We start from the raw sequence: 15,253 nt of genomic DNA on the forward strand, positions 1-15,253 counted from the left end.
TCATGTGCACATTCCTTCACAGGCTGACAGCTCCCTATGGAGATAACTGTACCTAGGTATATAAAAAAAACAGACCCATCAGTAGCATTTCCACTAAGGTAGTGCAACAGCTGCTGCCTTTCCAAAGTGATGAGTTCCTGACCTTACAGGAGCTGCATTGATAATGAACGTCACAAGTCTACACCACAGCAGTAGTTTAATCGCATTGCATCACTTTCAGTCCCCGGCTTAGTCCACACACAGTTAACAATTTTGCTTTACAGTTCATTTATGAAGTAAATAGTTATGGTGTTTACATGGATGACATAAAATGTTTCGCTATAGTGGCTTGGTGAGAGTGACAGTCGTCCATAAATATAAAGTAGCAAAATCCAAACCAGTTTTGGTCCCTCTGCAAACAGACTCATGGTTATTCGTTTATTTTGAACAAGAAGAAATAAAAGTTCAGATTAACATATGAAGCAGAAAGAGGGGTGCTTTAATTATTTTTGATCCACTCATCAACAGTTAATCGTGCAAAACAGCATCGGAAGTAGAAACATACTTTTTTGGACAGCAAATACACATGATGAAACTGGCCTCCTCCATTGTTAAGATGCAGCAGCACTCCAGTACTATCTTTCAGTAATTTGATAGCCATGGAAGTTTCAGCCTATATGTAAGTTGCCTAGTTCATCAGTTTAGGGAGGCTGTATATACTGTATGTGTATATGCCTATTTTATCAGTTTAGGGAGGCTGTATATACTGAATGTGTATACCATTACACTACTTGAATCCATCAAAGAGATAAGCAGACTCTTTTCCTGATTCTTTCTATTGCTGTCAACCACTGTTTAAAGTTGGCAGCTGTGTGGGTATTATAGTTGTATGAAAAGAACAAGTTGGTTTCTGACCGACTTTGATGCTGAGATGGTTAACTTTGAAGACTTAAACCACATTTTACAGTTTGTCTGTACACAAATTTAGACAGTCTCATTTTTTTTCTAGAACTCGCAAATTTTATTGTTAAATACCGGCATATACCGATTCGACTCAATCTCTGCACCATCAATCATTTGCATAAAGAGTTATTGCTTATCAGATATATAGAGAATACGTACCAGCATTATTATTGTACAGGTCTTTGGGGGACACCTCTTTTAGGAGGTAAAAGAATTCCTCTTTCTTGGCCTGAAGTCTTTCCAGTTAGCTGGCATCCTAGTTTAACATGTCACACACTGCTGCCCTGAGTCTTTGCTACTGCTTGGGAATACCAAGGTTGATGTGGCATTTGAACAATTTTTGGGACTGATACTGATAACTGACCTCGGGATCCTCTTTCTGGAGGTTCTCACTTTCAAAATTACTCTGCAGCCAGGCTTGCTTATGGCTGGCAGTCATCCGTCTTTGTAGACCACCCGGATCTTCTGTGAGGCCTATCACACCCTCACTGTCCCTTAACTTGCAATTTCTTGATCATGTACCTGATCATTTGGAAGAGATGAGACCCTGTTTGTAGTCTTGTCCAGAATTGTTGAAATCCTCCTTAAGAGCTGATGGTAATGACTGCATTTTGTGGTTGTGACCCAGACACAGTAATTGTAGAGGTCAGGTTCAAAAAAGAGGAATGTTAGTGATTTTAAAGCTTCTGCTCACAGATGAAAGTCATTCTGTGTGCACAAATGAAGACGAGAATCAAGATTTCTGTCCGGAGCACTATATCCCAGTACTGGAATGTGGGACTTGTCTCTATCGTGTCTCCAGTACTGATCTTGGTCACTGGAACCTCTTGTATTGCTGACTTACACATCAGGCAGTAGTTTCAATAGAGCCAAAACTGTCTTGGTGGATGTATTTTTTCCATGTGATGTGAGTGGCTTTAAGGAATGAATCAGCATCTCCAGACATTGCCATGCCAGCTTCTGTAAGGGCATTGGTCCAGCCACTTTACTCCAGGAAAGCCCTGAGGGTATTCCAAAGAGCTTTCCAAATGTGGAGCCCTCCAAATATAATGACAAATTTGTCTTAACAATTTGCAGGGCAGTTCCTCTGGATGTTCTTTAGAGTTTGCAAATATCAGGCAATCACACCTTAGAACAGGAACTTGGTCAGGATTCAGGACTTAAAAGGCAGTGAATGCTTAATCATTGCTGGTGAGTTCGCCTTCTCAAAAGAAAAAGAGGAAGGATGGTGGTTATTGTTAATGGGTTGACAGGATACATGCTTGGAAGGATACATGGTAGGTAGCCCAAGACAACGTATTGCCTTTCTTCAGCTCCTCTATCTCTTCCTTGCTTTTGCTTTAGAAATATGGCTTCCCTCTAAATGTGTATTTGTGGCTTTAGGAAGCTGCACTGTTCATGTTCATAGATGTACTACTGGGATAATGCTGAAAGAATCAAAAAGGTGTCGCTTGCTCCATGATTTACTCTTGGAGGGGAGAGCTGGGGCCTCTCTGTAAATGCTAGTGTTCACTTGTGTAGGGAACTGGATTACACTAATCGAATAGGAGTTGTGGTCAATAATATCTAGGATACCATTCATGAAAAGTGTCTTCCGCAGATTAGAAAGATAAACCAGGCCATTGATCTTGACTTGTTCACAAATGGAGAGAGAAAACTGATTTTCCTGTTTAAGAAAATGGCTGTGTGAGATGCTTAAACCTATAATAGCTAGTTCTTCAACTAGTGTTCTGCTTCAGGTTACAGCATGAATGTTCATACCAACAAAGACTGGAAGAGAGGGCTCAAACTCTACAGAATGTTGAATGTGAGTGGCCTCTGCCTTGGGCCTCTTCTTTGAGTTGTGAAGAAATGTTGTGCGATGCTGAGAATAGCTCGAGAATCTTCATCATCTTCTTCTAAAGTTGGCCCGTAGAGAATCATTGATATATACAACTGAAAAAAAAACAAGATCAGATGAAGATATTGTGCATTACAGCTTGTGAGGTTAGGGCAGTTGCCACCAGCATTACATTTTGAGCACAATTGTTCCTTGACAGATGCTATATAAGTCATGGGTCGGAGACAGCTCTCTTAATTTTACCATCAAGATCGTTCATCCCAAAGGTCATGATCTGTCCTGGTGAGACCTGTAGCAGCAATGCAACAAAACTCACTTTCCAGGTCAATCAGCAGCTTCAGTGACACAGTCCTGTGACTACAGGATTTACTGCAGTGACATTTTTCCTGGTCAGTTGCATTGAGACAAAATGAGCCAGTACTCCATCTTAGTTATATCTCAAGAGATAAAGCTGTCTCAGATGCTTTAGGGGACTTGCAATGGAACTTCTTCGCAAAGAGGTAACTCTTTCCACTTGTTGTCTGTTCTCCTAAGGTATTGTGATCGGGTAATGTATTTGAAGGAAGCAACTTTCAGTGTCTGGTATGTTTCTTTGATAATATTGACCTGATATTAAAATGGATACACCCTCCCAAGCTAACTTCAGTTATAGTCTACTGGCAGAGTATGCATTCCACGCCAGTAGAAGTATGGATGGCATTTGGCACCAGTTCCTCTAACCAAGTGGATATCAACATTGTCTGACTCCTATGAGGACAGATAACTTATAGTTATCTTATAGATAAAATTTAACTTGGAAGGACTTGATATGCGAGATTGTGGTCATGTACCTGAGGTATTATGATTGGGTAAGTATTATTGCAAAAACATATTTTTCTCCAAAAATTGGTTTCCTGATGATCATGTTATCTTGGACATTCAAGCAAGTGATGTAAACAATATTCATAAATAATATGTTCTATGTAATTAGTGCATAATACTGTTGGGAAAGTATTACGGTTTTAAAAAATAATATCTTCAAACCTTCATTTCAGTGTTAGATGCTCATCCATTGCTATCATCCTTTCAACTCATGTTGCTTGAACATATCATCATGTGTCGACTCATCATGGGAAACAAAACAGTTGCCATACAAGAAGTGAGTAGTTTTACAATTTCTAAGTCAGTTCTAACATGAATTGCATCACAGAAATGAAAATTACATAATTCTTTCATTTATGCCCCTTCTGTCCATCCAGCTGTTAATCCATCATTAATCCATTCTAGCTTTTTAACTTAGAGTCATCAGGTTTTTAAACTATGTAGATAACCATATTAGATCTATTCACACCATTATATAAATTTTTCAGTTTTTGTTAACTTCTTAAATTTTGACTATTAAACAAAACAAATTGTTACCTCACTTAAGGAAAAACCGTTTGTGGTATTGATATGTAATTATATGTAAATGCCCTAATTAGATTTTGCAGCACTTTGCCATTTCTTTTTTATTCAACTTTTCTTTTTATTAACAAAAAGCATTATACATTATCCATTAGGCATAATTTCCACTCAATGTCTTAAATCAGTATATTGTGACATAAGTAAGGAAAACAAGAAAAAAGTATTCAAATACTACTATTACTTAGAATGAAATAGCAATAAGTGATACTTTTATATGAAAATTGTATTTAATACTTTTTCAAATGATATTTCATTCCTTGTGAAAGCATGTTTCATTTTATCCATCCACCATGGTTCTGAAATACCTAACCATTTTATTGAGGCAGAGTTACTAATGAAATGCTGGGTATATGCACCAACTACAGCAGAGTACAGAAGCTGACAATTCACTAATGTACGAACAAAACCACTGAATCAACTTAGTGTCAGTCAAGTTTGCTGGTACACACAAATATTTCTGAGGTCAATAATTCTGAAATTGTTGAATTTAACAAGTTCATCATTGTCAGAGCCATGGGCAATTAGATTCAGTCATTCAATCATTTGCTTATGAGTATCAATTATCCATGCAACATGAATTGGCTTGATTTATGAGGTCTAAAGGTCCACAAATACAGTACATTGATCTCCACCAGTGACATATTTTCTTTTAGTCTTTATGTTTTAAGTATAGTGGTTGAAGTTGGTTTGTACACAAAGCAGGCTCAAACAAAAAGAATGATTTCATTTCAGTTTACTTAGACTTGATTCGCTGTGAATGCGTCAAATGATGACTACATGCTAATTGCATTCAACAAGAGGTGCTGGTCAAGTGTTTGCCTGAAATGTGGAATGATGATGTTATCCAAACTGATAGAGATCAAAGCTGAATATTTACCACTCTTAAGCCACTAAAAAATGCCATGGTCGTTCGAAAGTAATCACTAGTGCAATTTTATGAATACTGTTTTAAGGAAGAAACCATTCACATTTAATTACCAATTAGCTTAGTGTTCATAGGTTGGATGGAAGTGATTGATCTTGACAGGTGTTGATTGATCTTAATAGCTGTTGGATTTGTGTTCATACAGGTAGTAGTATTGTTATGACTATAGAAGCAACCACAAGTAGCTCATTTAGTGCTGAAGTAGCTGCAGTCAAGTACTCAAGGAATCACCACGGTAGGTGGCCTGAGCTGATCTAATGGTGAGATTAGAAACCAACATTCCCGGAGTCTTGCACACTAACCACATAGCCATGATGGTTTCCACCACAATTCGTCATCATTTTTTACATCCAGTAGTTTGTTCTGAGCATATTCAGCATCTCCCTGTCCTGAGAGGGTTTGGATAAATGCTATTGATCTGCAATCATATAAATAAAAAAAGTGAAGACACAACAGTCTTGGTAAACTTTGAAAGAGTCATCTTCATAACATATGCAATCAATAGCTTTGGGAGAAATTTCAGCAGCAAGCATTCCAATAACCCAAATTTCTTGGCCAGCTGCGTTTCACTGTTTAGATGGTGTCAGCCAGTTGAGTGTTAGCAGGCCTGCTTTGGCGTCGTGTCTTGCAGTTCATCTGACTGTATGTCTGTCCAAACTCTAAAGTAAGCTAATTGGTTTTTTTGGATTAAGCTTAGCATTGAAGTTTTATGATGAAAGAAAAGCCTTGACACAAATGGGGTTTCCTCTATCAAGTTATGCTTAAATCGGTATACAGTCATGCAAAGAAGTGGTATATTGCATGTCAATTTGTAGGCTTTGCAGAAATCTTTATTTGTATTGGATATTAATCTGATAAAAGTGCCTCCCAGACAAAAGCCCTACTGAAAGTACATAGCATTGGATCTTTTAATTTCAGTATTGATATGTCATTGGTAGCAGAATCTTGTAACATTTTAATGGATGGATGTGTACATTATTTGCCGTTGTTTCAGTTCATAATACATTTGAATAATACAATCTGCATCGATCCAGAATGCTGACTACCTCCTTATTGTGGAGTCTTGGTGGTTTAATGTTTAGTGTGCCAGTCTGAATAATGAAATAGTGCAGGTTCAGATCCTACCATCAGACTTGCTTCAGTCAACTACCTGACTCCAATTGCCTCAGCACTAAATAACCTATTTGTGTTGCTGTGCCATAAAGTATGAGACCAAACCTTATTGTCTAATTACCATATATCTATGTGGAAAAGAACAAAATGTTACTATAAATAGTCTAGATGTCCTATTATGTCTTACATATTTTTTTAGTTTTATAAACTGCTATGGCCCCAATTTCACTCAAATTATCCAAGTTTCTCCTCAGAATGACATTTTGCTGTATTATCAAACAGGTACTTAGAATATTAATATTTTTCAGAAGGTGCCATGTCACTTTTAGTTATAAAATTTAATTTGTGGAAACTTGGCAAATCTTAAAAAAGATACGAGAAAATCATCAGGATGTTCTCAGTAAAGGCATGACACATTATCAGACAGTCAAGATTGTATGACTAATAATCCCTGATGCATGTTGAGAGTTCTACCCAAAACAAGTATTTTTACTGATCAATCAAAGAGAAATATTAAAAGGTTTCAATTAGCTGAAGAAGTTTTTAAATGTTTTATACAACTGAAGCCTTAAATGCCTCGGGAGCTTTACAAACCAAAATAGGTCTGGAGTCAATGATACCAGTCTTGCTTGGAAATGTTCCATTCCATCTTTGCTTGATTATAGTGCTGTACAGTTGTTAGGGTCCATTTATATGCTCTAATTATTTTAATCTTGTGTAAATTACTTTAATGTTCAGAAACATTTTCTGTGGAATGGAAGAAAAAATATTGTAATTTTTTGAAAAACTTTATTTTTCAGATTTTTCAAGCCTGCCATGTTTGTCAATCTCAGCCAAGATTATTTACAACACATGGGGCACAGATTCATACACTCTTGGTAATAAAACCTTTACACACAGTCACACCTGCCATAGTGGTCACATCAATATATTTATTTACAACACATGGGGCACAGATTCATACGCTCTTGGTAATAAAACCTTTACACACAGTCACACCTGCCACAGTGGTCACATCAGTATATTTATTTACAACACATTGGGCACAGACTGATACTCTTGGTAATAAAACCTTTACACACAGTCACACCTGCCAAAGTGGTCACATCAATATATTTACAACACATTGGGCACAGATTGATACTCTTGGTAATAAAACCTTTACACACAGTCACACCTGCTATAGTGGTCACATCAATATATTTATTTACAACACATGGTGCACAGATTGATAGGAGAGTGAGATACAGCATGCACATTATAATAGCAGTCAGCTTTTCAGGAAGCCTAACAGGTGTTTGGGAGAAAAGTTGGACTTATATAATTTTGATTAAATGGTATTGTTTCCATTATTGTATACAATGTACATGTTGAAAGTTTGGTAAACATTGCAGTATTACATAGTGGTCACTTTACCATATTTATTTACAACACATGGTGTTCAGATTCATACTCTTTTGGTGATCTCTTTACACACGTTCACACCTGCCAAATTTATTTTCCATCTTTTTATATAAGCAATTTTCCTTCTTCTTATCCTCTATAACAGTTAGTAAAAAATCTAAGAAACAACTGACCACCTCTCCAGCAAATTTAGCAATCTGGGCAGTTCTAATGCTTTTATCTCAGAAAGTCAGTTACCAGCAGCATTTTCTTCCCACTGGTACACAACACAACTGCTTTTCAGATGGCGCTTCTGATGGTTGATAAGAATTTTGCAACTGTCAGTAAACCTCCCCTACTTTCTATAAAGTGGACAAAAATGTTTTGTATTCAAAATCAATGATGTTTCAAAACATTGTTGCTACTTCTTCAGGGTTAGATCTTGCATTGTTAGTAATTTTCTGGCTTACTGAAAAATTGGGTAATGACCATGCATGGGAGTCTACGACTGCTGCTTCTTATTTTGACCTAGTATGATGTGATGCTTGTTTATGTACAGTAGCTCTTAAACCATATCATGGCCCCCCCCCCAGTGGTGAGGATGACACCTTTCAGGTTGTCGCAGCTATTTGGAGGCAAGACAGAAGAATTGAGGAGACAGGCTGCCCACGAACTTCCCCTCCAACTTGCTGCATAACCTCCACAACCCTATAGATCCAATCAATGTCAGTCACAGAGGATAGACGATTGCCATAAAATTCCCAAATAAACAGTTCTTTTCACAGTACCTAAGATATAGACTTTTTTTGATTGCCAGTGGGGAAGACCTGGGAAATTCTTTTTCTTTAAAAATTATATGCTCTGCAAAGTATGAATCTGTAGAACACCACCTTTGATGTCTAGTTAGTCATGAATAAAAATGTTGCTGGTCTGAAGGCCAATATGGCCACCATGGCAGCCATCTTGAAAATATTGTAATCGCTACTCCAGAAGAATGGATGATCATATCAACATGGAGTTTTCACTGTAAGACATCTTATGATATCTGGATGGTGCAAATGAAACTGGAACCAACCGGATGGTTAATAAGGCCACCAAGGCAGCCATCATAAATATCTTGTTATCACTACTTATGAATGGATTGTCGTATCAATATGAGGTTTTCACTAAAAGGTTTATGATGATTAGCTGGGCATAAATGAAAACATTACCATCCGACAACCATTATAGCCACTTTGGTAGCCATCTTGAAAACGTTGTTATAACAACTCTGCTTGAGCAGTAAGTCACATTGATGTGGCGGTGGAGTTTGCACCAGAAGACTTTTTATGATGTCCAGCTGGTCTCAAATGAAAATGTCCAGCTGGTCTCAAATGAAAATTTTACAGATCTGATGTCCAGTATGGCAATGACAGGAGCCATCTTGAAAATCTTGTTATTACCACACCTCTCCAATATTGATGGCTATATTGACATGAGGTTTTCACCAATATAATTCTTATGATACCTAGTTGGTACTAATTGAAACTGATGTCAGTCATATGTCCATTATGGCTGCAATAAAGACTGTCTTTAAAAAAAATTGTCAATACTTCTGAATGGATTTTCTTAATGAATCGGGGTTTTCACCGAAAGACTTCTACTTTGTCTTACATGAAAATGTTGCCAAGCTGACATCCAGTATATCCACCACAGCATTTTATTTGAAAACCTTGTTATTGCTGAAGAGTATCAGGGATGCTGTCGACAATTCACAGTTAAAAAGATGAAATTGTCTTACCTTGATTTTTTGTAAAAGAATTTCATCCAGTACAGCATTGATTGAGGGACTCTTGCGTTTGGTACCAGTCATTAGTTAGCACCATTTCCTAAACCCCATGTAGGTAATACTACACATACAGCACTAGTTGTCAATGTGTATGTTTTACCTTTAGGAATTCTTCAGTTTCAGTATTTTTATTTTTCTCCATTCATCCATCCATCCATCTATCATTCACGATTTTATTTTTAGAACAAAACTCCCAAACCATTATATCCCTATGATGGTTGGTAGCTATGTTATCACAAAATGAGTCAGATGTGGTTTTTTGCTACTGAGAAATCATTTAGGTTTAACTTACAGGTAAAAGACAATTGTTGGGAACTAGGATTTTTTTAAAGTAAAGGGCTATTGTGACCAACCAAGTTTTATTTAAACATTTGCCACCAATCAAGCATGGTTAATTTAAGCATTTACTTACATGTACTATCTGCCAATGTAAGAGCTTTTAAAAGAAGAATTGGAAGAACATTATATTTGTATCTTTCAGGTATATAATAAATTAGTGTATAGGCATTATCATATTTGTCAATAAACATTTATTTTCATTTTTGGAAGAATGCCTTCAAATTATCTCTCAAGCAAAATTAGTTTGCAAGTTAAAAAATTTGTGAAGCTATGACCTTTGATTCTTTTAAATCTGTTTTTAATATTTCTGCGTTAGGATAGATAGAACTCTCAAAAGTAAAACTGACATTCACAAGACCGGGTCTCTTTCTCATTTATCAGTTAGTAGCTGCATATACATTTTACTTTTGCTATTTTCCCCTTTTCCCAGTTGATTTGAAAATCTTTGTCTTTTTCCAGGGTTTATATGCAATGTCAATGAATTGTATGGAGGCAGCAGAGGCCCAGTTTAAAACAGCATTACGGGTAAGCCAGAGCACCTGCTCCACATTGCCGCCCTCACTTAATCTTTATTCTCTTGTGTTCATTATTTATTGTAAATGTTAAGACTCTACATTTAAGTTTTTTGTTTACATTTTTGCATGTCAGAAAATAGGGTGGGAATCTGCAGAATTTTGTATTTTGCTTTTACTGCAACAAGCTTTACAGATTTCTCAATCACATTTATGTAGACAAGTATTGTTGTGCCAGCAGTCAGATGTAAATACAGCATTTGAACTTTCAAGCATCCAGATGTTTTATTTGATTTGTAACCCTGGGGGTGGGGGTGTAGGGATAAGATGAACTTAAAATTTTTATCTGAAACGTGTTTTCATTGTTAATCTTTTTATTGTTTTAAATTGTTGTTGCCCTTGCATGTCAGATATGCATGTTTATTTCGCCATTATGTACTTTAGTCAACCACGTTAAAATTAGGAATTATTTGTACCTCAGAGTCCATCATTCCTTGAAAGACAAAAAAATATCTTTCCATTTATATATCATATATGTGAAGAAAGGTTACTCGTGCAGAATAATTGCCCATGTTGTCACTAAGTGGGCACCTGTATTCTGAATGTTACCAGTTTAAACTTTAGCATGCAACTGTGAACAATACTGCCGAAGAAGACATTGCAATTTGTAGTCAGTTTTGACCATCCAACATTTCTTTTCAGTGATATAGTAAATGAGAGGGTTGATATACCTGGTGTATATAACATTTGTTTTTTCAGGTGAATGTATTGATATTTATGCACTTTTGCTTTTACTGTTCATTATTGCCCACTTGAGTTTTCACTACTGTATTTGCATTGAGCTATTAAATTTCAGTGTATTATCCAATTTGTAAGTTGTCCTGATTTAATTAATTTACTTGTCTGCACAATTTGTATAATATATTTTGTATAAATTATTTTTTTTACTTTTATTTTAATTTAGATCTGGTTAAGCAACTTCAAATAGGTTTCACACAAGCTGTATTGAAATCATGTATGATACACAGACTACAGCAAACTATGGATCATTTTAAGCTTATTTTTAGCAGCCCATTGGACATAACTCCATATCCCACCCATATATGCAGTTGGGAATGTTAAAGCTGGGCATGAAGGATTACATCCAGGCTTTGCCAGCAGGTGTGACCAGCAAATTATATATCATTCGACATATGCCATCCTGGCTGCCAACCAGCCAGTTCAGCATGTCACACAATCAGTATACAGTTTTGGCAGTCACAAATCTGTCATCTTGACTGGTGAACAGCATGCTGCTTAACAGTTCCTACAGTGATGACTTCGTATGTCCAGCAGGCCACCCTGGCAGACTGGCCAACCAACCCCACCTTCCGTATCTGTCATGTCAGTACATGGCAAACCAGCATCCCATCTGGGCCACCCTAATCAACCACACCGGACCAGCATTTTCTTGCCAGATCACACTCCATGCTAGACATGACTTGATCAACCTTATTAGCATAGCTGACCTTTTTTATGCATGATGATGATGATTCAGCATCAATGCTGCCATACAGAATGCTGTTTTCCTGGACGCAGAATGTACAGACATGATTTTTCTCCATTTTAAAGCAGAATTCCACTTTTCTCCCAACTTGAATCTGATTTTTCTTGATATAGTCCCTTTTTTTATCATCTACGATCCAGTTTTTTTAAAAAGGTCTCTTCAGTCCCATTCTGCAACGACTCTTGTAACGTATTCATTCCATATATTAGTTAGCCCACGACTCTTGTAAAGAGTATTCTGATTGGTCAAAAGTATAAATTTATCCAATGAATCTTCGTGTAATGGAAACTGATGGCAATGGAAAGAAGAAGCGTACTTGCAAAAAATGGCATCCCGAGTTGTTGAGAGACCATGACACAAGAAGTTTAGATAAAGCTTTAAAAAACGTATGGAAATGGGAATGGATAGAGCAAAAAGTTGATGGAAATTTAGTTGGTTAGGTTATAAGAAAACTGACTGCTAGAGGACTGGTAAATTGTGACCTTTGCTCTATGGTAATCACAGTTGGAAGCGTTTGGAACAGCAACTACAAAAGAAGCTGCGTACAGAAAAATTGGAGGTTAGAAGGCATCTGGAAAAAGTGCAGTTAATTACTATAAGAAGAAAGATTTCTTGCATGAGAGAACAGATGTAGCTCTCTGTCAGAATATGCGCACTGCATGTGATCAATACAAGCACCAGCTTGAAAGGAAAAAGGCTCTCATTGAGAAGGAAAGGAAACGATTGCAAGTTGAGCCAAAAAATTCCGTCAGAAAGGAAGGCTAAAGAAATCTTTGCCAAAGCCGCAAAAAGAGCTCAACTGGCATTTCAACAAGTTGTATCCATTGTAGAAAAAGATAAGTGAATGCATGGGATTATTTGTATAGAGTTGATGTTCCTGGGTGTTTATTTTACAGATTTGTTATGAAAAGAAAAAAATAAATACTTTTGCTGCAAAAATTGAGAAATTATTGTGACTTAATTACGATGTGAACACTGACATGCACATGAAATAACTTAAGCACCAATATTATTGGAGAACAAATTCATGTGACAATAAATATTGTGAAATTATTCAAGTCAAGTTGAAATTTTTTGGTAAGTTTGTTAGTTTTTCAAATGATTATTTTGTTATATATTATGATCTTAAATTGCACAAGGAGCAGTGTTTTATGATTGTAAAATGCATTTTTGGCTGGGGGCATTCGGCCTCCTGGACCCCCAGATCGTGGATGCTGCCTATCAAGACCCTGTTGGGGGAGGACCCACAAACCTCCCTTTCAAACTTTCAGGTTTTTTTGTGGAATACCCAAACCATTTGGCATGGGGGGATGTGACACCAATTGCCTAAGCATTCCAGTCCAACCATGGAAATTATAGGATTCTGTTTAAATGCAACAATCAAAGAAATGTACAGAAATTTTGCCACCATAAAAATTCCAGTCTCTATTGGCTGTCACTGCTATGAACAAAGGGCCTCTGGATGTTGAAGAACATCCATCTGTAAGAATGTTACCACAATCATAAAAGATCACAAAAATTGTCTGGGGTCTCAGATAAAATTTGTGACTCGAGTAATCCAAGGGCTTTTGCATTGGGTTATCATGCACAATGGGTCAGCTTCCTCCCTACTTGGCCTGGCATATCTTGTGATCTTTCACATAGCTGAGAAGGCTGGAAGTGCCAATGCCAGGTAATTGGTATGCCAAGGTAGTCATTATAACATGACAGCTAATACCCTAATCACCTCCTAACTTGATAAAAATAGATGCACCTCTATGATCTTCTTATTAGGCCCAGAATTCAATGTCCCTCTGTTCTCTCCCTCTTGGCAGCCTCCTTCTGTTTTGGGGGGTCATATTGAGGAGTTGAGAAAGGCAGCACAGGAGTTAACCCTTAGCTTTCTGCTAGCCCCTATCTCATTGTGATCCTATCAGGGGGCAACCACAGAAGGGATAATCAGCAACAGAATGACCATAGGGCTAATTCTTAGCAACAACAGCAACCTTTTCATGGCCAGGCAAGTTACAGGCACCATATGCCCTAGGATGGGGGTGGGTGGGTTAGAAAACAAAGAGGGCTTCTCCAAGGAGCCTTCCCTCAACCCTCAGTTACTTACCTCCTCTCCAGCCTAATGGTGACCCTCTGTGGTTGCCAGATTCCTCCTGTTTCACCAGACTTTGCTCAATCTATTTCCAACAAATGATTAGGCCATCCAAGTTATTACTGATAGCAACCCCGGATAGTGCCTATTCCTTATCGGTAAACTGGGCGAAAATCGACTTTTTCTTGCACTGTGTGCACTAAATTTGCATTAAAATCAATATTGATAATAACATATTTATGAAATAAACTTTATTTAAAAGGGCTTTAAATTATCTACAAAAGCATGTAAATTTCATTAATATGTACTTTTTATTGTATAACCATGTGGTCATGTAATTATCAATCAGTTATCAAAATTGACGCCTCTCAGTGAAGTGCTATTTCTTGTGCGCGTGTGTTGACACCAGTGTGTTTGATTTGCAAATATGGGTCACAAAAACCTAATGAATATTAATGAGGTGTTCATCAGTTGAATGGGGAATGAATGACGTTTCCGATGGTGATTTGAAAATTTGTGTATGATGACCCTGTGCTGAGAAAATAGTCCCTAAAGTATCTCTAAATTTTTTCAACTCACGAACGTTTTATTTAAATTTTCAATATATTGTTACAAAATACACATTCTAATCTTTTTTTGATACCAAATTTGTTTTTCAGAACAAATATTTAAGTACCCGCATTTAATTTCGAAAGTATGCATTTCACCAGGTTGACCTCCATAAGGCATGCGGGCAAAGGCGCCATATTTGTTTCGAGATAAACATAACATCGATGTGAAAAATCGGTGATCACAAGACAAATGCTGTGATTTATTTATACTGTTGGAATGTTTTGTATTGGTAAGTAATTCTTTTGTATATTTATTTATTAAATATTTTGTGAAGTATAGTGTAAATTTTATCATAAATGATCGTCCTCATGTTGACATGTATGTAGATTTCACAGCTTTACTCTCAAATTATTTTAGTTTACTTTTCTTCAAAACTTGCATCTAAATACAAATTAATGCCAAATTATTGTATGCAAATGATGTTTAAACATGTTAATAATAAACGAAATTCAACCAATAACAAAGATTTATGGTACGAATAGAGTACGAAAACGTGAATACCTGTTTTGTACCATGATAAAGTACTGCTCTGCAATATTAGGTGATGAAATATGCTGTTTTTTGTAACTGTACCTAAAACTTTTTTTTCATTTTCTTTGTAGAAATATGAGTATGGATTTTCCTGGTCCTTACTGCCAAGAAGCAGGAATAAGTGCTGATAGAATAGCTTCCAAATCTTGTGTAAAA

The 15,253-nt window shown here is 36.7% G+C and overlaps 1 protein-coding gene across 1 annotated transcript in view; it reads left to right on the forward strand.

Annotated features, from left to right (window-relative positions):
• The window catches only part of LOC149802027 (MAU2 chromatid cohesion factor homolog), a 78,748-nt gene that overhangs the window by 38,088 nt on the left and 25,407 nt on the right, over positions 1-15,253 (forward strand). The window contains exons 10-12 of the mRNA XM_089956427.1: positions 3,817-3,920; positions 7,064-7,141; positions 10,273-10,338. Coding sequence (XP_089812553.1) covers positions 3,817-3,920; positions 7,064-7,141; positions 10,273-10,338 — 248 coding nt within the window. The remainder of the gene's footprint in view (positions 1-3,816; positions 3,921-7,063; positions 7,142-10,272; positions 10,339-15,253) is intronic.

The sequence above is a fragment of the Sinohyriopsis cumingii genome, chromosome 4 (assembly GCF_028554795.1).
Source record: "Sinohyriopsis cumingii isolate HCF-2022 chromosome 4, ASM2855479v2, whole genome shotgun sequence".
Taxonomy (NCBI): domain Eukaryota; kingdom Metazoa; phylum Mollusca; class Bivalvia; order Unionida; family Unionidae; genus Sinohyriopsis; species Sinohyriopsis cumingii.